Source organism: Nomascus leucogenys, chromosome 11 (assembly GCF_006542625.1).
Source record: "Nomascus leucogenys isolate Asia chromosome 11, Asia_NLE_v1, whole genome shotgun sequence".
NCBI lineage: Eukaryota > Metazoa > Chordata > Mammalia > Primates > Hylobatidae > Nomascus > Nomascus leucogenys.
The window spans coordinates 104,529,460-104,555,477 of NC_044391.1; the positions used below are offsets into that span (position 1 = coordinate 104,529,460).

Sequence of the window (26,018 nt, forward strand, 5' to 3'; positions counted from 1 at the left end):
CCACCTTAACCTTGTCAGGCCCCATGTCTTGCTCCTCCACTTCTGAAAACAGTTTGGGGCTTTTAAAATTTATCTTTGTAATATGAGAATGGATAAAAACCTGAATCTATCTGTGCCTTTCCCACCTAAAAATTTTAAACCACTTATGGGGGTTTTTAAAAGGTTTTTATTCTTTCTAAAATTAGAAATTTTAGGACAGGTCGTTAGAAATTATGAAGCTAAAAATGTATTTTGCTTCTTGGAATATGAGTTGCTATGGTAATAATCGACATTTTAAAAAATACCCAATGTGCAACATTGTATTAGGCAAAAGTAACCTTGCACAGGGTCTGGAGTTTCAGAAACCTATGCTGCCAGGCTGCATATTTTCTGTACCATTAGGGAGGTGTGATATCCCACACTTGCCAAAACTCTGCATTCTCATCTTAAGCTTTAGATGACCAAGAGGAATTTTAAGTTGAAAGCGAAAAGTGAAAATTAGAAACAAAGGATTATATTAGAAGAGTTAATACTGTTAAGTATTGATCTGTAGAGTCAAAACAATTCCATAATCAAAATCCCAGCCGACTTTTTATAGAAGTTAACAAACTGATTCTAAAATTCATATAGAAATGCAAAAGACATCGAATAGGTAAAACAATTTTGTAAAAGAAGAAAAAATTTGAATGATTCACATAAGTTTTGTCAATTTCAAAACTTATAAAATTGCAGTAGAGTGTAGTAATGACAAAGCATGGACAAATAGATCAATAGAAAAAAAAAGGAAGTCCTGATAGACCCACACCAATACGATCAACTGATTTTTTAAACTTTTTGTCCTGTGAAGAGGCTGGGTGCAGTGACTCACGCCTGTAATTCCAGCACTTTAAGAGACGGAGGCGGACAGATCACCTGAGGTCAGGAGTTTGAGACTAGCCTGGCCAACATGGTGAAACCCTGTCTCTACTAAAACTACAAAAATTAGCCGGGCGCGGTGGCAGGTGCCTGTAATCCCAGCTGCTTGGGAGGCTGAGGCAAAAGAATCACTTGCATTCGGGAGGTGGAGGTTGCAGTGAGCCAAGATTACACCATTGTACTCCAGCCTAGGCAATGAAAGTGAAACTCCGTCTCAAAAAAAAAAAAAAAAAAAACCCACAAACCTTTTTATCCTGCGAAGTAATTATAGATTCACAGGAAGTTGCAAAGATAATTATAGATTCATAGGAAGTTACAAAGGCAGTACAGAGAGGTCCTAGGCACCTTTCACCCCCAATGGTTACATCTTACATAATTACAGTACAATATCAAGACCAGGAATTTGATATGCTTATAATGTGTGTGTAGCTCTGTCATTTTCCCACATATGTTGTTTCCTGTACCCACCAGTACAAGCAACATGCAAAACTGTCCCATTGCCACAAAGACCTCCCTTGTACCACACCTTTCAGTCAACTCCCACCCCCAACATCCCTCCCTGAACCCGGGCAAACACTAATCTGATTTTTTTACAAAGGTGCAAAGGTAATTCGATGGAGAAATAATTCTATTTAAATAAATGGTGCTGAAACAACTGGATATTCATATGTAAAAATAGGAACCTTGACCCACACCTATGAAAGTAGCCAGAATCAAAACAGAGTCACTAGTATTAAAAAATAAATAAATAGGCCAGGCGTGGTGGCTCACATCTGTAATCCCAGCACTTTGGGAGGCTGAGGCATGCAGGTCACAAGGTCAGGAATTCGAGACCAGCCTGACCAACATGGTGAAACCCTATCTGTATTAAAAATACAAAAATTAGCTGGGCGTGGTGGCAGGCGCCTGTAATCCCAGCTTCTTGGGAGGCTGAGGCAGGAGAATCACTTGAATCTGGGAGGCAGAGGTTGCAGTGAGCCGAGAGAGCACCATTGCACTCCAACCTGGGTGAGAGAATGAGACTCTGTCTCAAAAAATAAATACATAAAAATAAATAAATAAATAAATAAATAAATAAATAAAACCTAACCAATAGGCCAGGGAAGACTGCAAAGAAAGGGTTCTCACACTCGTATGCCTGATAACAAAACTATCACAAAGGACTGCAAAAACCACAGCCTGGCACACAGACCATTGCAACATTTAACTGCCTGTCCAACTTCCAACTGGCATCACTCGTTATTGATCTTTGTAGCCAAGAATAATGAACTCGAAACAATTATATAATGCTCTTCATGTTCCCTTTGAAAACCTTTGTCTCCCTCTATCTTCCTGAATAAGCATGTAGTTTACTGTGTCACACATATTCCCATTTCAATGCCCTGTTCCTGAATAAATATTGCTTTCTTTTAGAGAGGCTCTCCCTGTCTGTTATTTAGGCTGACATATCTCACATCTTATACAAAAATTAACTCAAAATGGATCATAGATCTAAACATGAAACATTAAACTTGGAAGAAAATGTAGAAGAAAACTGTGGTATAATAAGAAATGCATTCAGTCTTTGTCCCGGCGTCTCGCTCTGTCACCCAGGTTGGAGTGCAGTGGCATGATCTCAGCTCACTGCAACCTCCGCCTCAGCAATTCTCCTGCCTCAGCCTCCAGAGTAGCTGGGACTACAGGCACCCCCACCACCATGCCCAGCTAATTTTTGTATTTTTAGTAGAGACAGGGTTTCACCAAGTTGGCCAGGCTGGTCTTGAACTCCTGACCTTAGGTGATCCACCGTGTTTGGCCGCAGCTTTATTCTTAATCACTAAAAACTAGAAACAAGTCAAATGTTCTTTCCTGGTAAATGGTGAACAGATAAAACGGGTACCTCTATAACGTGAGATAATATTCAGCAATGAAAGGAAAGAACTATGGACATACCCAGCAACATGGATGAACCCCAACTGTTTTATGCTAAGTGAAAGAAGTCAGACTGAAAGGCCACTCAGTATACATAGTCATGTGTCACTTAATGACAGAGATCAATTCTGAGAAAATCGCCATTGGGCAATTTCATTGCTGCTCAGTCATGAAGTGCACTTACACAAACCTAGACGGGACAGCCTGCAACACGCCTGGGCTAACTGGTGTAACCTATTGTGCCTAGGCTACAAGCCTGTACAGCATGTTACTGTACTGAATACTGTAGGCAAGTATAACACAATGGAAAGTATTTCTGTATCTAAACACATCTAAACACAGAAAAGGGGCCAGGAGCGGTGGCTCACATGTGTAATCCCAACACTTTGGGAGGCTGACACAGGAGGATCATTTGAGCCCAGGAGTTCAAGGCCAGCATGGGCAATACAGGGAAACCCCTGTCTCTACAAAAAATAAATAAATAAAAAAAAATCAGCTGGGCATGGTGGTGCACACCTGTAGTCCCAGCTACTCAAGAGGCTGAGGTGGGACGACAGCTTGAGCCCCAGAGTTCGAGGTTACAGTGAGCCATGATCACACCACTGCACTCCTGCCCAGGCGACAGAGCAAGACCCTGTCTCAAAAAAAAAATAAAATAAAATAAAGGAAAGGAAAAGGAAAGGAAGGGAAGGGAAAAACTTTTTTTAAAAAAGTACAGTAAAAATACAGTTTTATAATTTTATAGGACCACCATTGTATATGTGGTCCATTGTTGACCAAAATGTTGTTATGCAGCACATGGCTGGAATTGCATTTGTATGACTCTCTGCAAAAAGGCAAAACTATAAGGATGGAGAGCAGATCAGTGGCTGCCAGGCATTAGGGATAGGGAGAGGGGCTGGCTGCAAAGGGGCAGAGTGAGGAAGTTTTGCATAGTGATGGGATCATTCTGTATCTTGATTGTGGCGACTGGATAACGCCATGCATTTGTCAAACTTCATAGAACCGTACACCAAAGAGAGTGAATTTTACCTGATGTAAATTTAAAAATTTCAAAAACAAATGAGAGGCAGTTTCCCCGCATTTTTTTTCTTCTTTTAATCTTTACAGGATAGAAATGTTTAAAAAGTTTTTATATTCTATATAGTGAAGAAAAAAAGCAGAATAATTCTGCTCATCAAACCCACAGGACACACTAAGCATGTAAAACTGGCCTTAAAACATTTTTTCTGTGTTTTCTTGGATTCTGTTTTTATCTATTTGGCATCGTGTCATCACAGGTCAATTACATGAGCCACATTTTCTTATTTTCTGTACTCTTGAGGCTCTGGCATTTGTGGCCTCCATGACTAGGAAGAGACTGCCCCGCCACCCCCACCCCAGGGCTAACCACTTCTTAGAGACAGCAAAGGGGTTAGCTGGGAGCAGGTCTTTCATATGCAAAACAACCAATCTCAAATCCAAATCCCCAACCAGCGCCTTATCAAACTCTCACACACCAGGCCAATGAATACTTTGCCCTAAGTCATCCCAGGGCCAGGTACCATCTAACAAAGAGACAACCCTTATAACCCAAAGATTGCAGGAGTTATTCAAACTAGTCCATACTAAATCCTGCCTTGCTTTGCTTGCAGAAACTCCAGTAAACGCTCTGTCCTAGACTTTCCTCTGCCTCCTTCTTCTGCCTCCTGACCAAAGCTTGGTGCTTCCCCAGTGGCCCATGTGGCGTGAGGTGGCCCCGACCTCTGGGACATGTGAATATAATAAACTTCTTCCTTCCAAGCCTGTCTCTTCCTGTGGCCCCACCAACTTTAACATACATGCATATTCTTGGAACAGTTGTTAAAAGCTAAAAATGTCTTGTTTCTTTTCCTTTTCTGTATACATTTGTGTTCTTATCTATAGATGATTAAAACTGTTCTTTCAAAGAAATACATGGTCTTTTAACCACACAAGAAGCATTTCCTGTATTCTGACACAAACTCCATTTTAAGCAACCAATTTCCACGATCATAGCCTCTTCAAGAGTTTTACAAGACTGCCTTGGTGACTTCACATTAACAGTTTTGTGAGGCTGCTATGAGTACAGCTGTTCCAGAATAGGGAAGTGCCTGGCCAGCAACAGGGACTCAGAAACCATCTACTGGGAGGCCAAGGCGGGAGGATCACTTAAGGCCAGGAGGTTGAGGCTGCAGTGAGTCCTGATGGTGACACTGCACTCCAGCCTGGGTGACAGAGCAAGACACTGTTTCAAACAAAACAAAACAAAAACAAAAACCATTTACTACATCAAAGTACTTCCCCTCCACAGATAAAGGTAGAGGGAGGCTGTCACTTGACTACAATTACATCCTTGGCCCACCTGATTCCTATACCAGTCAGGCAAAATCAACTCCTTTCCCCCCAACATGTGAAAATATAATTATCTAACTAGAAATGACCAGGAAGATGTTGTAATATAAGAGAGGCTAGGAAGCTACAAAGTAGAGTGCTAATATCACAACCACGTTTTAAAAATAAAAAAGAAAAACTGACAGTTTGCACTGTCATTGAGAAGGAAACATGTATTTCAAAGTTAGATTTCATCAAGTTTGGTAACTTCAGACTGCCGTTTCTGGAGCACCAGGGAGTGCGACCTTGTGCGTCAGGTGAAATGGTAATTTACGGGGTGAACCTGCATTAAAGAACGCCCTACTCAATGTGCCCAGGGTTTGGGTGACTGAGAGCTTTTTCAAAAGTTTAAGTTTAAAATCAAAAGCAGGACAGGCAGGGAATCAACCTACACTACCACAAATAGAAGTAGCTAAAGTCAGAGTAACGAGATAAAGTAGATGTTCAGTCCCTCCTAGGTGTAGATGCACCACGTGAAAAGGAGGGCATAAGTCACAAATGGATCTGTGTACATATGAGCATGCCTAGATCATATGTATAATATGTATAAAACACGTGTTTTATATGCAATCAGGGAAATATGCACGACATTTGGTCAAATGCTTAGTTCCAACTCCAAACGTTTTTGAGTGGCAAGAAGAATTGATGAGTCTTCATTTCTGAAGGGGAGTCACGAAGGGACTCATGAAGATGATGACAAGTCACTGGCTTCTTGTCAGTCTCCATCTCTTCCCAAACATCAACAGTTACTCAAGTTAGGAAAACTGAGCAAAGAACTCAGGCCTCACATTTTCCTTAAACACTCAAGTATTTCAAAAATGAGTATTTAAAATAGAATGGGAAATTCTTTTGGGTTTGGCTAATCCCCAAAGTAGAAAAGCAAGAATTTTCAGAAATTTGATAATTAATATAAGATGGAACAAAACAAGGAAAATAAGAGTAGGAAAGGAGAGAGAAAAATGAGGAAAATCCCTTGTCTAAGATGGCAAGTCTTCGCTGAGATGGATTAAGTATTCTTTCAGAGTAATTGTATTTTTATTTTTTCATTTATTTATTTTTTGAGACAGAGCCTTGCTCTGTCGCCCAGGTTGGAGTGCAGTGGTGTGATCTCATCTCACTGCAACCTCCGCCTCCCAGGTTCAAGAGATTCTCCTGCCTCAGCACCCTGAGTAGCTGGGACTACAGGCATATGCCACCATGCCTGACTAATTTTTGTATTTTTAGTAGAGACAGGGTTTTGCCATGTTGGCCAGGCTGGTCTTGAACTCCTGACCTCAGATGATCTGCCCACCTCAGCCTCCCAAAATGTTGGGATTATAGGCATGAGCCACCACGTCTGGGCCTCTTTCACAGTAATTTTAATTAAAGCTAGTTTTTGTTAATTTTGAACAGATAATATTTATAGATAGTAATAAATTTGAACAGAAACTAAGTCTGTCTAAATAGAAAAATCCTCCCCCTTCCCACTTACCCCCAGCCATCTAGGTGGAGATCCAATAGGCAACCACTTTAACCAGCTTCTTGTATATCTTGTGTATCCTTTTCAAGATGATCTATGCACAATCATACATATAGCCCTTTATTTTATCCAAATGGGAACCTACTGGATATACTGTTCTCCCCTTGACTTTACCCTCACTTAAATATACATCTTACATGGACTGAAATTTAAGGTATCAGTGTGAACTTGTGATTTCTAGGATATTTGTAATTACAACTATGTACATGTATATGTGCACATACATGCATATATTTAGAGCTTCTGTCTGCTGAAAGAGCCTAAAAACAAAGATACCAAGTAGTAATAGCACATCTTACATCCAGATCTTGGACTCTAATATTTTCAACACCAAAAGGAACCAGGGCTCTTAAGAGAAATGGCCGGTAACAAAGCTGGATCAGAGCATGCCTGAGAGGGGCCTAGATGATCATATTAGGCCAGAAAGTAAGGAAGTGCCAAAAAAAAAAAAAAAAAAAATCATGATAGGGACATGTCACAAGGACACAAGAGTCAGCTTGAAGGGTTCCCGCTGACCAAATCTGGGACAGCTGGAGCACCACAATAATTGAGAATGGCAATGAATTACAAACCACTGAAAAACTAAGAATCCGAAACGATAATAGACAAATAGATGATAAGAGAAGGCTCTAGCTTACAGTAAAATGCCAACTTCTGATTAGTAAATGATGAGAGTGCTGGAGTTGGAAAATCATTATTTTGCAACCAATAAATAAAGGTTGTTTCAGGCAAGAATCTTTAATGGATATTAAAGAGAGATTGGACTTTTTTGAGAAGCAGGATTTTTGCATGATCTTAAAGTGTCTCTGCAAAGATTATTAGTTGCAAGGGAAAGAATCTATTTAATATTTGGGAACGTGGACAACACTTTGACTGGGGATCAAAATTCACATCACCAACAGGGGACAGATGAGCACCGTGGGCCTCCAGGCGATACTCTGAGAAGGACATGTATCACTTAAGTAGCATAAAAGACAAAGAAAGGGCCGGGCACGGCGACTCACGCCTGTAATCCCAGCACTTTGGGAGGCTGAGGTGGATGGATCACCTGAGGTCAGGAGTTCAAGACCAGCCTGGCCAACGTGGTGAAACCCCGTCTCTACCAAAAAAAAATACAAAAATTATCCGGGTGTAATGGCAGGCACCTGTAATCCTAGCTACTCGAGAGGCTGAGGCAGGAGAACTGCTTGAACCTGGGAGGCGGATGTTCCAGTGAGCCGAGATTGAGCCATTGCACTCCAGCCTGGGCGACAAGAGCGAAACTCCATCTCAAAAAAAAAAAAAAAAAAGACAAAGAAAGGGCCAGGCACAGTGGCTCATGCCTGTAATCCCAGCCCTTTGGGAGGCTAAGGCGGACAGATGTCTGGAGCCCAGGAGTTTGAGACCAGTCTGGGCAACATGGTGAAACTGCATCTCTACAAAAAAATTTAAAAAGTAGCCTGCATAGTGGAGCATGCCAGTGGTGCGTACCTGTGGTAGCAGCTACTCAGGAGGCTGAGGTGGGTGGATACATTGAGCCCAGGAGATGGAGGCTGCAGTGAGCTGTGATGGCACCACTGCACTCCAGCCTGGGCAATAGAGACTCTGTCTTAAAAAGAAAAGAAAAGAAAAGAAAAAAGACAAAGAAAGGCTATGAAAATGTTTTAGATTAAAGAAAACTAAAGAGATATAACTAAATCCACGACCCAATCCTAGAGTAGATCTTCTACATATATCTAAGTATACAGATAAATACATGTACATTACAATACATATACAGAAGCAATACATATAAATACATAAACATATTCTAAACATACATATACACTGCAATACATGTTATGGTTTCAATGTATGTTGCCCTCCAAAATTCATATGTTGAAACCTAATCACCAAGGTGATGACACTGAAAGGTGGGGCCTCTAAGAGGTGGTTAGGTTATGAGGGCTCCTTCCTCATGGATGGAATTAACACCCTTACAAAAGGCTTGACGGTGGCTGGGCATAGTGGCTCACACCTATAATCCCAGCATTTTGAGAGGCCCAGGCAGGAGGATAGGTTGAGCCCAGGAGTTTGAGACCAGCCTGGGCAACACAGCAAAACCCCCTCTCTAAAAAAAATTTAAAAATCAGCCAGGCATGGCGGTGTGTGCCTGCAGCCCCAGCAACCTGGGCAGGAGGATCGCTCAAGCCCAGAAGTTCGAGGCTGCAGTGAGCTATGATCCTAAGCTACTGCACTCTAGCCTGGATGACAGAGAGAGACCCCATCTCTAAAATCAAAACAAAGCAAAAAGGGCTTGAGGGAGTGAGTTTGCTTCTTTTGCTCTTCCACTCTCCTTCCATGTAAGGACAAAGCGTTCATCCCCTCCCAAGGAGGGAGCAACAGGGTGCCATCTTGGAAGGAGAGACTGGGTCCCTCAACAGACACCAAACTTGGTGGCACCTTGATTGTGGACTTCCCAACCTCCAGGACTGTGATAAGTAAATTTCTGTTCTTTATAAATTATTGAGTCTACAGTATTTTATTATAGCAGCACGAACTAAGATAATACGTACATAATACATGTAACTATAACAATATTATTCTAAGTAAACATAAATATATAACATTCTTATGTGTATATATCATATAAGTATATATAGAGAGAAGCAAATGATAAGAAATAATTAATCAAATGATGATAAAATGTTAACAATGGGTGGGTGAATCTGGACAAAGGGCATGTGATATTCTTTTTGCTATTCTTATTCTTGCAACTTTTCTGTGAGTTTGAAATTAGTTTCAACTAAACATAAAACATCCAAGGATATATATTAGAAAATTTAATATGTAATCACTATAGACTTATGTTATCTATTTTTTATTTTTCAATGGACTAAAATGCCTAAATTTTAAGGATACAGTTCAATTAATTTTGATAAATGTATATAGACATGTAACACCACCCAATCAAGATATGGAACCTGGTGGGGCGTGGTGGCTCACGCCTGTAATCCCAGCACTTTGGGAGGCCGGTGGGGGGTGGGGTGGATCACCTGAGGTCAGGAGTTCGAGACCAGCCTGGCCAACATGGTGAAACCGCGTCTCTACTAAAAATGCAAAAATTACCCAGGCATGGTGGCAGGTGCCTATAATCCCAGCTACCCAGGAGGCTGAGGCAGGAGAATCACTTGAACCTGGGGCGGGCAGAGGTTGCTGTGAGCCAAGATTGTGCCAATGCACTCCAGCCTGGGCAACAGAGTGAAACTCCATCTCAAAAAAAAAAAAAAGATATGGAACATTTCCTAGAAAGTTCCTTTTGTCCCCTTCCAACTAGTCTCCACCACCCCCATCCCTAACAGCAGCTACTGTTTTGATTTTGTATCACAACACAGTTTTGCCTGTTCTTGAAATTTTTCTAAAAGGAATCATAATCATACTGTTTAGTGTCTAGCTTCTTTCTCTCAAGAGAATATGTTTGAAATGTATCCATGTTGTTGAACGCATCAGTACTTCACTCCTTTTTATTGCTTAATGGTATTACATTATATAAATGTGCCACAACTTATATATACTTTTGCGCTGACCAGCTGATGGACATCCTTGTGTATGTCCTTTTGTGAATTTGTGTTTTCATTTCTCCTGGTTGGGTCATAGGTTAGGTGTATGTTTACTTTTAAAGAAACTATCACCAGGCACAGGGGCTCATGCCTGGAATCCCAGCACTTTGGGAGGCTGAAGCGGGTGGATTACTTGAGGTCAGAAGTTCAAGACCAGCCTGGCCAACGTGGTAAAACCCCGTCTCTACTGAAAACACAAAAATTAGCTGGGTGTGGTGGTGGGCACCTGTAATCCCAGCTACTTGGGAGAGGCAGGAGAATGGCTTGAACCCAGGAGGTGGAGGTTGCAGTGAGCTGAAATTGCGCCACTGCACTCCAGCCTGGGCAACAGAGCAAGACTCCATCTCAAAAAAAAAAAAAAGGAAGAAGAAAAGAAACTATCAGCCATTTCCATTGTGGTTGTACCATAATTTACCACTTTTATTGGCTACAAAATATTTCACTGACTGGGTAGATAATTATTTAACCAGTCCCCTATTGTCAAGCATTACGTTATTCTCAATCTTTTACCTTTATAAACAGCTTAATAATGAATATCGCTGTCTAAGCAGCTTCGTGCAGATGTGTGAAAATATCTGTAGAATAACTTTACAGATGGGTGAAAGAGGGTGTACATTTGAATTTTCTATAAATACTGATAATTGGTCCGTCACATTGCTCATTACCAAATCTATTCCTACCAGTGAAATATAAGAGTGCTTGTTTTCTCATATCTGTTTGTCAAAGTTATAGGTAAAATTTTGAATGTTTTAGTTTTAATTCGTTTTTCTCTTCTGAGAATCACAATGTTGACTTTTTACTTTAATTTCCTGTATTTATATCACCCCTATACTTTATATCTGTGTTTTGTTTCACCTGTACAATTTAGCTTCCTCCCAAGTCCCTTTCTATCATCTTAGACACCACCTTCAGACTAATTTTACCATGTCACTCCCCACCTAGAAAACCTTCCCTGGGGCGGGCACAGTGGCTCATGCCTGTAATCCCAACACTTTGGGAGGCCCAGGCGGGTGGATCATCTGAGATCAGGAGTTCGAGACCAGCCTGGCCAACATGGAGAAACCCCGTCTCTACTAAAAATACAAAAATTAGCCAAGCGTGGTAGCACATGCCCGTAATCCCAGCTACTTGGGAGGCTGAGGCAGGAGAATCACTTGAACCCCAGAGGCAGAGGTTACGGTGAGCCGAGATTGCGCCATTGTACTCCAGCCTTGGTGACAAGAGTGAAACTCCATCTCGGAAAAAAAAAAAAAAAAGAAAAAAGAAAACCTTCCCTGGATCCCCACTGTCTACTGAATAAAATCCAAAACCTGTGTCCTCACACTGAAGATCTATTCCTTGATTCTTACTCTTTCCTCCAAAAGATTACTGTTTACGTGCTCCAACAAAAATGAGGCTTCCCATGGGCCTCAGTCCAGTGTGTACTTCCTGCCTCTATGCCTTCACACGTGCGGTTCCCTCAGCCCAGAGAACCCTTTTCTCCCTCTCTACCTGTTGAATCTTACCTTGCCCAGAAACCCTGCCCAAATGCCATCTTCGCCAGATGCCCTAACCAAATGAGACAAGATGAAAGGTCATGCTTACCGGCACTTTCGTTTTAAATTCATTTCGATAGTATTTAATGCCAATGTCAGTGAATGTCCTCTGGATAAAGCGACATGGGCGAAGGATGAATATGAGCTGTAAGTTTCCTGGAAATGCCACCTGCAAGCATCAGGAAAAGTGTCAGGAGGAGAGAGAAAATGTCATATCCATTACCAGGGTCTACTTTAGTCTCCCCTTACCCAAGATCAAGATCACAGAAGGAAAAGTTAAAATGGATGCCACGGATGTAAATTTTACCAGATTTCAGGGCTAAAAGAGACCTTAGAGGTCAGATAATCCTAACCCCTCCTAAAAAAACAAAGCAAACCAAACAAGCAAGAAAAATGTTTTCTGATTATAAAAATAATTCATATTATTTATAGAAAAATTGGAAAATTAATAAAAGTATACATTAGAAAGTGAAAACTCACCCATGGGTTTTCATAGCCATACTTAATATTTCCATCTGTTTATTTATAGGATGTTTTCTCTGTTTAAGTATCTTTATCATGGCTCATATTATTAAAATATTTTGTAACCGGCCTTTTCACTTAATGTTATACCATACGCTTTTATTCCTGTTATTAATAAATTATTTGGAAATATTATTTTTTATGGGTGTACAATTTATTTAACCAATCCCTTATTGTTAATCATTTAGGCTTTTTGATAATTTTACTATTGTAAATAATACTGAGATGAACACCTTTATCCACATCTTGGAATATTTTCTTAGGCTAGATTCGTAGAATAATTACTGAATCAAAGAGTTCGTATTTTAAGTATTCTTGATGTATATTATTGCTAAGTTGCTTTCAGAAAGTATTGCCCTCATCTCAAGGCAAGGTTCTGAGCAAGTTCATGTAATTGCTAGGGGCAGACTTAGGAACTCAGGTCTCCATGGGAACTGCCATGGCTTTCCATTCTTCCAGTGGTTCCCCCGAAGCAACCTCCTATGGGGATTTTTTTTTTTTTCTAAATCAGGTCTTTACTCCAGACTATTTTGATTCATTAGGACTGGGATGAGATAATCTAGGTATCAGTATTTTCAACGAGCACTTGAAGAGATTCTGGCAGGTAGCCAGATTTGGGGATCCCTGCACTATAGCATGTTTTACATATAAAGTGATCGACATAATTCTGGGACAAATTAGGCTCTGATATTAAATTACTCATGTATTATGTATGGACCCTGGAAAGCCAGAACTCTCTAGAGGCCAGACCTCTGGAATAGTCGTGGGCATCAATCATGGCTGCAGTTATTCCAAAGATAAATCCTATATCCACGACTAAACTCAAGGGAGAAAACAATCCATGCGGCGATGGGAGGATTCTCTTCCCCATCTTTAAACGCAAGCTCCTAACAGAAGAACCTTGCGCTTTGTTGTGCCAAGACGGAAAGTATTAGCTGAGACATAATTTGTGAATTTGGAAGAGGCTCTAGAGCAATCTGAGAGGGACTCCGTATGTGTGTGCATGTTTGCGTGTGTGACTCCTTCTGCAAGCAGGTTTAAGTGAGGTTTCAAATGTCCCTCTCCTGTTCTGCTTTACCACACTACCACATCCATCCTCTTTAGCCAGTCCCAACTGCCCCAGACGGGCTATGCTCAGGTAAAAATGCTGACTTAGCTGGCCCTAAGGTGTCTCTGCTTGTGGTGGAGTTCACAAGTCTGAGGTCCCTACAGAGGAAGGACACATCTACTTGCTGAAAGATAACAGATAGGGATCAAAATCAGACTATGAGCAAAAGGAGGCCAATCCAAGGTGATATAATTTAATGCAAATGCAAGCACACCTCCCACCACACTACTTAAATATCATTGTGTCTGTTTTTGCCATTGTCTTTCTAATATATGAATAAATAATTTGGCTAGGTGCAGTTGCTCAAGCCTGTAATCCCAACACTTTGGGAGGCTGAGGTGGGCAGATCACTTGAGGTCAGGAGTTCGAGACCAGCCTGGCCAACATGGTGAAACCCTGTTTCTACTAAAAACACAAAAATTAGCCAAGCGTGGTGGCGCACACCTGCAGTCCCAGCTACTTGGGAGGCTGAGGCAGGAGAATCTCTTGAACCCAGGAGGCAGAGGTTGCAGTCAGCTGAGATCACGCCACTGCACTCCAGCCTGGGCAACAGAGTGAGACACTGTTTCAAAAATAATAATAATACTGAAATAATAAATACTGTCTTAAATTGAATTGCCCGCAAAGCAAATCCTCAAACAAGGATTTAAGTACAGGTAGTTTGTTGGGGAAGTGATTCCAGGAAGCACGAATGAGGGAGTGGGGAGGAAGACAACAATGAATAGAGTGGCAATGTCTCAATGAGGGGGTTACTGCTGTAGGCAAAGGGGGCTGAGACCCTCTGGGATACTGTGTGGAACACACCTCAGAATTGCCCCACTGAGGATCTGGAAGCTGAGATGTTTATCTACCAAATCCTCTAACTCAATGGTTGCAGGTTACTCCCAGGGCATTAACTTTCCAGCACTCCCCACCTGCCCCTCTTCAGTGACCAGAGAATCAGTAAGGTAGAGAGACTTAGGAAGTCTTTGACATGCTCAGAATTGTTTGCAGGTGACCTGCAGATGGCAGAGGAGATAGGGATGTGACAAAAGCACCTGTTACAAAGACCTTCCCAAAATTTGACATAAAATAATTGCCTTTTCCCCAGGACTTTGATATGAAATTGTTGAACAGACAATTTAAATGACTTTTATAATAAAAGCACAAAAATAAATATTTACAGCTATTCGTGTCAAGGACGCCTTTACGGAGCTCCACTTGTCTCTTCGTCTGTCGATAACAACAACGAATCCAATGCTGGCAGCCTCCACACTGCAAAGAAGGGTGGTCAGTGTCAGAGATTACGTGAGACCCACATGCTCCATGTGGCTCCCACAGCAGAATACACCCTGAAGCCTCCACAGCACTCCAGGCTCACTGTGTAAACACTCTGCACAGCACAACCAACTCCCTCTCTCAGTCTAAGCCTGGGAATCTTAATAAAATAGATACTTTGTCTCTCAGACCCACTCCAGGACTCCCTTTCTGGCTGGCAAATGCATGAAACACCAAAGGAACAAAGGAACACATGTGTTCAAGCCCAAAGGAATATGCACGTGTCAGGTGAGCATCACATATTCCCAGTGTAGGTGGAGGACCTTGAGGTTGAGCTCTGCCATCCTTCCACTCCCAAAGCAAACATTCACAGAGCTGTCAGTGCAGTAACACGCTCAGCTATGAGGCTCTAGAGCAATCTGGGAGGGAGTAATGAGAGAGGTGTTCCGAATTAACACATGTCAGTGGGAAAAGCAACCCCTCGCAGTGCCTGGCTATAAATAGCCCAGTAGACCATATGCTTGAGAAGACATCATTGTCAATAAGACCAAAAGGAAGCTGTTTGGTCCCCTCTCAAGTCCTCATGAAATTCTCACAGAATCCTTCGAAAGTAGAATTCTAAAAGTGAAAACATTTTTCTTCTCTCCTTTGGGAAGAAGCGTGGTACAGAGGAAAGAGCAAGGGCTTTGGAGCCTGGTTCAAACCCTAGTGTTGCCACTTACTAGCAGTGACACACCGAGGAGTTCACCCAACTCTTCTAAAATTTGGTGCTCTTCTCTGTAAAACGAGAATCATATTACCAGTAATGAGATGGTTAAAAGCACAGATTCTGGGACCAACTTGACTAGATTCGAATTCTGAATTCTATTTATATATTGTGTGTGCTTTTGGGGGGTTGAGAGGTGGTTACTTAACCCCTGTAGTTTCTCGGACTCTTCGTTTGTAAATCAGAAATAATAAAATAGTATCTGTCTATTCAGTTGATGTGAGGATTAAATGTGTGTGTGTGTGTGTGTGTGTGTACATATATGTACAAACATGTAAAATGCTCAGAACAATGCCTGGCACTTGGTAATATTATTCTTTCTTTTCTCCACTTCTAGTATGTCTTATGTGCTTGTCACAGAGATTAAAAGAGATATAGTACATGATAAGTTGTTGGCCTATAGTAAGCCTTCAATAACTCTCTAATATTGGGTAAAAGGTGGGCTTTACCCTACAAAAGTGTGTGTATGTGAATGAGGCAGAAGGTCTAAGCAAAACCCGTAAGAAAACGTAAGTAGCTAATCTCAGTTAAGCATCACTGGGCTAATCGATTCTCACAGCCCCATACCGACCCAGGTTATCTTGTCACAAATTCATTTTAAAAATGAAAGTGAAATAAGGACATTTCCAGACAACTAGAGGGGAGAGAATTTATTGTCATTAGACATATACTTGAAGAAATATAGATTCAGCTGATGTTTAGGAAGACTTTCACTCCTACCAAAAACAAACAAAACACTGGTGAAGTTAAAAGCTCATATTTTTCCTTATATATGAGAGAACTCTGAAGACAAAGAAATATAAATGAACAAATTCCAGAGAGACTTAAGACCTTCCACAGAGAGCAAATACTAGAGGAGACCTTTACATAAAGTGGTGGTTGCCTATTCTGAGAATAGGCAGGCAAATGAATGAATCTGAAGGGAAATAATCCAACATGATAACTTGATTTTTTTTTTTTTTTTGAGACGGAGTCTCACTTTGTCACCCAGGCTGGAGTGTAGTGGCATTCTCTTGGCTCACTGCAACCTCTGCCTCCAGGGTTCAAGTGATTCTCCTGCCTCAGCCTCCTGAGTAGCTGGAATTACAGGTGCCCGCCACCACACCCGGCTAATTTTTGTATTTTTAGTAGAGACAGGTTTCATCATGTTGGTTAGGCTGGTCTCAATCTCCTGACCTCAGGCAATCCACCCACCTCAATCCCCAAAGTGCAGGGATTACAGGCGTGAGCCACCACGCCCGGCCCAACATAGTAACTTGAATCTGCAAGAAGAAAGAAAGAGTTATGTAAACATTAAATATGTGAATAAGTATTATCAACTATGTTTTTTATCTCTCTGACTACTTTATTTCTACTGACTAATCAAAGTAAAAATAACACAGTAATATTATAAAATAAATGTGTCACAACAATAGCATGAAGAATGGAATGCAGTAAGTAAAATTACTTTTACTTACTATTAGCCAGGTGCAGTGGCTCACACCTATAATCCCAGCACCTCAGGAGGCCAAGGCAGGAGGATTGCTTGGGCTCAGGAGTTCAGTGCCAGCCTGAGCAACAGCAAGACACTGTCTCTACTAAAATTTAAAAAAATTAGCCAGGCATGGTGGCATGTGCCCGTAGTCTCAGCTCCTCAGTAGTCTGTTCTGGGAGGATTGCTTGAGCACAAGAGATAGACTGGGCTCAAAACAAAAACAAAAACAAAACCACCCCCCCCCCCAAAAAAGTACTATTGAAACTAGTATTGGGTGAAATTAAACTATACTATTTATATTGTATATAAAGTGGTATGAAATTAATCCCAGGTAGATTGTGCTAATTCAAAAACACATACTGTGACATTAGGAAATAACTGCTAAAAACTCAATAAAGGAGATAAACAGAATACTGAAAATATTTGAATAATTCAAAAGAAGGCAGGAAAGGAGAAATAAAGAAACAAGTCACAGATTGGCAGATTAAAACCCAATCATCTTAATAATCACATTAATTGGAAATGGCCTATAACACTCCATTTAAAAGGCAAATAGCCACAGCAAAAACATACCAAAATGTAAAGACCATTGACACTATGAAGAAACTGCATCAACTAATGTGCAAAATAACCAGTTAGCATCAGAATGACAGGATCAAATTCACACATAACAATATTAACCTTAAGTGTAAATGGGCTAAATGCCCCAATTAAAAGACACAGACCGGCAAATTGGATAAAGAGTCAAGACCCACTGGTGTGCTGTATTCAGGAGACCCATCTCACATGCAAAGACACACACAGGCTCAAAATAAAGGGATGGAGGAATATTTACCACGCAAATGGAAAGAAAAAAAAAGGCAGGGGTTGCAATCCTAGTCTCTGATAAAACAGACTTTAAACCAACAAAGATCAAAAAAGACAAAGAAGAGCATTACATAATGGTAAAGGGATCAATGCAACAAGAAGAGCTAAGTATCCTAAATATATATGCACCCAATACAGGTGCACCCAGATTCATAAAGCAAGTTCTTAGACACCTACAAAGAGACTTAGACTCCCACACAATAATACTGGGAGACTTTAACACCCCACTGTCAATATTAGATGGATTCAGAAAATTAACAAGGATATTCAGGACTTGAACTCAGCTCTGGACCAAGCAGACCTAACAGACATCTACAGAACTCTCCACCCCAAATTAACAGAATATGCATTCTTCTCAGCACCACATAGCACTTATTCTAAAATTGACCACATAATTGGAAGTAAAACACTCCTTAGCAAATGCAAAAGAATGGAAATCATAACAAACAGTCTCTCACACCACAGTGCAATCAAATTAGAACTCAGGATTAAGAAACTCACTCAGAACTGCACAACTACATGGAATCTGAACAATCTGCTCCTGAATGACTACTGGGTAAATAACGAAATTAAGGCAGAAATAAATAAGTTCTTTGAAACCACTGAGAACAAAGACACAATGTACCAGAATCCCTGGGACACAGCTAAAGCAGTATTTAGAGGGAAATTTGTAGCACTAAATGCCCACATGAGAAAGCAGGAAAGATCTAAAATCAACACCCTAACATCATAATTAAAAGAACTAGAGAAGCAAGAGCAAACAAATTCAAAAGTTAGCAGAAGACAAGAAATAACTAAGATCAGAGCAGAACTGAAGGAGATAGAGACCTGAAGAACCCTTCAAAAAATCAATGAATCCAGGAGTTGGTTTTGTGAAAAGATTAATAAAACAGACAGACTGCTAGCCAGACTAATAAAGAAGAAAAGAGAGAAGAATCAAATAGACACAATAAAAAGTGATAAAGGGGATATCACCACTGATCCCACAGAAATACAAACTACCATCAGAGAATACTATAAACACCTCTATGCAAATAAACTAGAAAATCTAGAAGAAATGGATAAATTCCTGCACGCAAACACCCTCCCAAGACTAAACCAGGAAGAAGTCAAATCCCTGAATAGACCAATAACAAGCTCCGAGATTGAGGCAGTAATTAATAGCCTACCAACCAAAAAAAGTCCAGGACCAGATGGATACACAGCCAAATTCTACCAAAGGTACAAAGAAGAGCTAGTATCATTCCTTCTGAAACTATTCCAAACAATAGAAAAAGAGGGACTCCTCCCTAGCTCATTTTATGAGGCCAGCATCATCCTGATACCAAAATCTGGCAGAGACACAACAAAAAAAGAAAATTTCAGGACAATATCCCTAATGAACATTGATGTGAAAATCCTCAATAAAATACGGCAAACTGAATCCAGCAGCACATCAAAAAGCTTATCCACCACAATCAAGTTCGCTTCATCCCTGGGATGCATTCAACATATGCAAATCAATAAATGTAATCCATCACATAAACAGAACCAAAGACAAAACCACATGATTATCTCAATAGATGCAGAAAAGGCCTTCGATAAAATTCAACACCCTTCATGCTAAAAACACTCAATAAACTAGGTATTGATGGAACATATCTCAGAATAATAAGAGCTATTTATGACAAATCCACAGCCAATATCATACTGAATGGGCAAAGCTGGAAGCATTCCCTTTGAAAACCAGCACAAGACAAGGATGCCCTCTCTCACCACTCCTATTCGACATAGTATTGGAAGTTCTGGCCAGGGCAATGAGGCAAGAGAAAGAAATAAAGCATATTCAGATAGGAAGAGAGGACATTAAATTGTCTCTGTTTGCAGATGACATGATTGTATACTTAGAAAACTCCATAGTCTCAGCCCAAAAACTCCTTAAGCTGATAAGCAACTTCAGCAAAGTCTCAGGATACAAAATCAATGTGCAAAAATCATAAGAATTTCTATTCACCAATAACAGACAGAGAGCCAAACCATGAGTGAACTCCCATTCACAACTGCTACAAAGAGAATGAAGTACCTAGAAATACAACTTACAAGGGATGTGAAGGACCTCTTCAAGGAGAACTACAAATCACTGCTCAAGGAAATAAGAGAGGACACAAACAAATGGAAAAACATTCCATGCTAATGGATAGGAAGAATCAATATCATGAAAATGGCCATATTGCCTAAAGTAATTTATAGATTCAATGCTATTCCCATCAAGCTGCCATTGACTTTCTTCACAGAATTAGAAAAAACTACTTTAAATTTCATATGGAACCAAAAAAGAGCCCATATAGCTAAGACAATCCTAGCCAAAACAAAGCTGGAAGGCATCATGCTACCTGACTTCAAACTATATTACAAGGCTACGGTAACCAAAACAGCATGGTACTAGTACCAAAACAGATACATAGACAAATGGAACAGAACAGAGGCCTCAGAAATAATGCCACACATCTACAACCATCTGATCTTTGACAAACCTGACAAAAACAAAGCAATGGGGAAAGGATTCCCTATTTAAAAATGTTGCTGGGAAAACTAGCTAGCCATATGCAGAAAACTGAAACTGGACCCCTTCCTTACACCTTATAGAAAAATTAACTCAAGATGGATTAAAGGCTTAAACATAAGACCTAAAACCATAAAAACCCTAGAAGAAAACCTAGGCAATACCATTCAGGACATAGGCGTGGCAAAGACTTCATGACTAAAATACCAAAAGCAATTGCAACAAAAGCCAAAATTGACAAATGGGATCTAATTAAACTAAACAGCTTCAGCACAGCAAAGAAACTATCATCAGAGTGAACAGGCAACCCGCAGAATGGGAGAACATTTTTGCAATCTGTCCATCCGACAAAGGGCTAATATCCAGAATCTACAAGGATCTTAAACAAATTTACAAGAAAAAAACAACCTCATCAAAAAGTGGGTGAAGGATATGAACAGACACTTCTCAAAAGAAGACATTTATGTGGCCAACAAACATGAAAAAAAGCTCATCATCACTGGTCATTAGAGAAATGCAAATCAAAACCACAATGAGATACCATATCACACAAGTTAGAATGGCGATCATTAAAAAGTCAGGAAACAACAGATGCTAGAGAGGATGTAGAGAAATAGGAATGCTTTTACACTGTTGGTAGGAGTGTAAATTTGTTCAACCATTGTGGAAGACAGCGTGGCAACTCCTCAAGAATCTAGATCCAGAAATACCATTTGACCCAGCAATCTCATTACTGGGTATATACCCAAAGGATTATAAATCATTCTTCTATAAAGACACATGCACAAGTATGTTTATTGCAGCACTGTTTACAATAGTAAAGACTTGGAACCAACTCAAATGCCCATCAATGATAGAGTGGATAAAGAAAATGTGGTACATATACACCATAGAATACTATGCAGCCATAAAAAAGAATGAGTTCATGTTCTTTGCAGGGATATGGATGAAGCTGGAAACCATCATTCTTAGCAAACTAACACAGGAACAGAAAACCAAATACCACATGTTCTCACTCAGAAATGGGAGTTGAACAATGAGAACACATGGACACAGGGAGGGGACCATCACACACTGGGACCTGTCAGCAGATGGGGGGCGAGGGGAGAGAGAGAATTAGGACAAATGCCTAGTGTAGATGATGGGTTGATGGGTGCAGCAAACCACCATGGCACATGTACACCTATGGAAAAAACCTGCTCGTTATGTACATGTATCCCAATACTTAAAGTATAATAATAAATAAATAAAATTTTTAAAAGGCAAATAGAGACAGAGCAAATACACTGCTTACAAATGATACACTTTTGTGTATGAGGAGAGAGTTAGATTGAAAGAAAAGGGTAGTAAAACATACACCATGCTATCACTAGTCATAAGAAAGCCAATGTGGCTATGTGAATATTTTTCAAAGTAGTATTTATGACAAGGAGTATTGGCAGAGATAAATTATTCATAAATAGAAAAGGGCCGATTTATCAGGACGACATAAGAATCCTAAGTGTCTAAGCGTGCAATAACATTGCCCCAAGGACACTAAGCAAAAATGGGTAGAACTAAAAGAAAAACAGATAAATCCACAAAGTTTGAGATTCTAGTATTCCTCTCTTGGTAACTGATAGAACAAGCAGCCAAATATTAGTAAGAACATAGACCTGACTCGGAAGAACGCAACATCTAGCAATGCAGAAAATATTCTTTTCAAATGCTCATGGAATATTTAACAAGATAGACCATTGTCTGGGTCATAAAGCAAGTATCAACAAATTTTAAATGATTCTAATCATAGAGGGTGCACTTCTGATCACCATGGAATTAAACTGGAACTCTAGTATTCTTCTCTTTTCTATTTCATTTATCTTTGGTTCTTTTTATTTTCCTTTACAATTTCCTTCCTTTTCTTTCTTTGGGTTTGTTATTCTCTTTTCAGACTTCTTAAGGTAGAAGATTAGAGCACTGACTTTAAGCCTTTCTTCTTCTCCAATGTAAGTATTTCAAGTTGCAATTTCTTCCTAAGCACTACTTTTATCTATATCGCATGAATGTTGATATATTGTTTTTGTTATTGCTTGGTAAAAATGTTTTCTCACTTCCTTCGTGATTTTTTCTTTGATTCATAGGTTATATACAGGTGGTTGCTTAGCTTCCGAATGTCACTGGGCACTGATCATAGGGGACATAGAATGAGCAAAACAGTTCTGCTGCCTAGCAAAAACGTGTGAACGCCAAACACAACAACAATCGTTCTAGATAGTCACAGCTGCTATTTACTGAGTTCCTATCATTTGTCAGACTTATTTGTTTTTTGTCTCACTTAACCTAACGAAACAGATGTTATCTCCTTTTAACAGCGGAAGAAACCAAGGCTGATAGAACAGAATAAGTTGCCTGATACCACACTAGCAAGCCTGGCTTTCAGACTCAGCTCTCTGATACTGATGCTTTTCACCCTATTCCATTGCTCCCCTTCCACTGTTTTCTCACAGCAAACCTGCTTGTACCTTGTGGCAGCTTGATTTTGTATATTTTGCTGCTCCTTTTTTTTTTCTTTTCTACTTAAACCACGTAATCATTGAAGGAAGTTCTAAGGGAGCCACCAGGACTCTTAAACAAGGTGAAGCTGGGAAAGGCTCAGCAAATATTAGATCATTCATAAACACAGGCTATTGTTTCACCTATGAAATAAGCAGCTGCTGGCATTTATGGTCTCCCCAGCCAAACTGAGGGCAAGTGTTCCTCAGAACAAGACTCCTCTTCGCTCCACACAGACTAAGATCCAACCAGAGCATCTGGGTAAATGGAGGGTGGGATCTGCTGGAAAAATACCTGTGAACAAAAAGGGCTGTGTCTCCTGACATAATTGTGTATAGGCCACAGTTCAGAAAGAGATAAGGAATCATGACAATGATTTAAATCATCCTCCCATAAGGTATACATGCTAGACAACACTCAGTAATGACTGCTGGGGTGGGATTTTTTTTTCACCCTCTCTTATTCAACAAAGGTATGAAAACTTCAACTAAACCAAATGCACAGGAAATGGGGTTTCTGGCCAATGTATTTCTTAAGGTTTTTACCCCTCTTGGTTTTCACCCCTCTCGTTCTTTTTAACACTAAAGCCCTATGATGTGTCAGACACCTGCACAAATACTCTTTGATATGATCCTCATACTCGCTCTATGAGGTTGGTGATAACATTTTCATTTTATAGACAAGGAAACTAATCCTCAAGAATGTTTCGAAAAATAACTTGTGAAAGTCACATCCTATATGCAGAGTTAAGAGTCATTAGAGGCCGGGCGTGGTGACTCACGCCTGTAATCCCAGCACTTTGGGAGGCCGAGGTGGGCAGATAACGAGGTCAGGAGATCGAGACCATCCTGGCTAACACGGTGAAACCCTGTCTCTACTAAAAATACAAAAAATTAGCTGGGCGTGGTGGTGGGCGCCTGTAGTCCCAGCTACTCAGGAGGCTGAGGCAGGAGAATGGCGTGAACCCAGGAGACGGAGCTTACAGTGAGCCCAGATAGCACCACTGCACCCCAGCTTGGGCGACAAAGTGAGACTCTGTCTCAAAAAAAAAAAAAAATGAGTCATTAGAAGTCTTCAGACTCCAAGACCAATGCTCATGCCACAAAATTCATTATGTCTTGTTACAGAAAATATTGTAACACTATACTCCTTCATTTTCCAATCTTAGTAACTCCTCTGTCACAAATATAGTTGAACTTTTGATGCATCACACCTGATATTCTGAAAATCACTAAATATAAATATGTAAGCATAAGAGATTGAGGTAAATATGTTCTGACCCCAAAATAGCAAAGAAGCATTGTGGTGGGTGTGGTTTTTATTTTCTTATACACACACACACACATATATACACACACATACACACACACATATATATGTATATTCATCAGAACCCCAGGGCTCAAGCAATCCTCCCATCTCAATCCTCCCATCTCAGCCTCCCAACTAGTTGGGACTACAGGTCATACCACTGTGCCAGTCTAGCTCTGATGTTAATATATTTTCCTAAGATTTGCCTTTTTTGGTAGGCAAGGTAAAGAAAATATTTTGGTCAATTGAAATTTTATTGCATTGCCATCAGAACTGAATCAAATGTAGGGTGACAAACCGTCCTGTTTGTCTAGCACTGAGAAGTTCCTGGGACACATTATTTTCAGTGCTAAAAACAACAGTCTCAGGAAAATCAGGACAATTGATAACGCTGATTCAAATACCTAATTCCAAGCACGAATATGATTGTCATAGACATACTGCACATAGGGCTTCTTACTGGAAGAAATCAAACTACTCTTCAGGACTGTCTATGTTTGCTGCTGGTTACACTATGAACTTAAGCAAATTTAGGAATTCCCTTTTGAATGGCAGTGCCCAGAGTTTTTCCTGGTATAGGAGATAAGATGATTAGACTATGTCTTTTTAAATTTATTATTCTAATTCAGAAATAAAGTATCCATGATGCTTTCTAGTCTTGTGGCATTCTTTTGGCACCTTCATCTGCAAAATGGTGGGGACTAACAGAAGCTCATCTCAAACCCTCCTTCCAATTTTAACATTCTATGATTCACTGATTCTATGTAGTGACTTCAAGTCCCTAGGGACCATGGATATGCTTCTACAAATTCAGTTGAATTGGGTTGATCATTTTTATAGGGTTTGGAAGATAAGATGAGATACAACCAAATTAAGAATGGAAGACATACGGGATGATTTTGTCGATCTCTCAAGTACCTCAGCATCTTCATCATACTTTCTCTCTCATCTCACCTCATCTTATCTTTTGCTATTTTCTTCAGTGCCTCATCCTGAGTGGAAAGTCACTCTCCATGTTTTATGTAGGAGAACTACCATCTTCACTTAGAATGGACTAAAGGTGAAGCCGGGCGCGGTGGCTCATACCTGTAATCTCAGCACTTTGGGAGGCTGAGGTGGGCAGATCATCTGAGGCCAGGAGTTAAAAGACCAGCCTGGCCAGCATGGCAAAACCCCACCGCTACTAAAAATACAAAAATTAGCCAGGCATGGTGGTGCGTGCCTGTAATCCCAGCTCCTCGGGCGGCTGAAGCAGGAGAATTGCTTGAATCCCAGAGGCAGAGGTTGCAGTGAGCTGAGATTGTGCCACTGCACTCTGGCCTGGGTGATAGGGAGAGACTTCGTCTCAAAAAAAAAAAAAAGAATGGACTAAAGGCTGTGACTCTAGCGTTTTCCTTGATACAATGGCAAGTCCCTGCCCAAGCCAATGGAGAGAGGCAGATGTGCTCCCACTGCACAGGAAAGCCAGCAAAGAACAGCGCTTTGAGGGACATCAATAGCTCTTGAGTAAAAGGAGAGAGAATCTGCAGAGCAACCAATGGCAGGGTATGCCCCTCCTCACTTCTTTTCTGGATCCTGATTTCAACTAACTTATTAGAAAAAAGGATAATTGGAGATATATGAAAAATGACTGAACTATTTGGTTATATTAAAGTATATTTTGTGATACGATTGTATTATCATTATGTTTCAAAAAGAACCTCTGTCTTGTAGAAATGCATGTTGAAATATTTACAGGCAAAATGATATGTTATCTGCTTCAAGGTAACGATGAGAAGGAACATGGGTGGAGGTACACATGAAACAGATTG

At 40.4% G+C, this 26,018-nt stretch overlaps 1 protein-coding gene across 1 annotated transcript in view; it reads right to left on the reverse strand.

The window, feature by feature from the left end:
• The window catches only part of MCF2L2 (MCF.2 cell line derived transforming sequence-like 2), a 246,979-nt gene that overhangs the window by 143,363 nt on the left and 77,598 nt on the right, over positions 1-26,018 (reverse strand). The window contains exons 4-5 of the mRNA XM_003256530.4: positions 14,622-14,712; positions 11,878-11,997 (exon numbers count right to left, since the gene is read on the reverse strand). Coding sequence (XP_003256578.3) covers positions 11,878-11,997; positions 14,622-14,712 — 211 coding nt within the window. The remainder of the gene's footprint in view (positions 1-11,877; positions 11,998-14,621; positions 14,713-26,018) is intronic.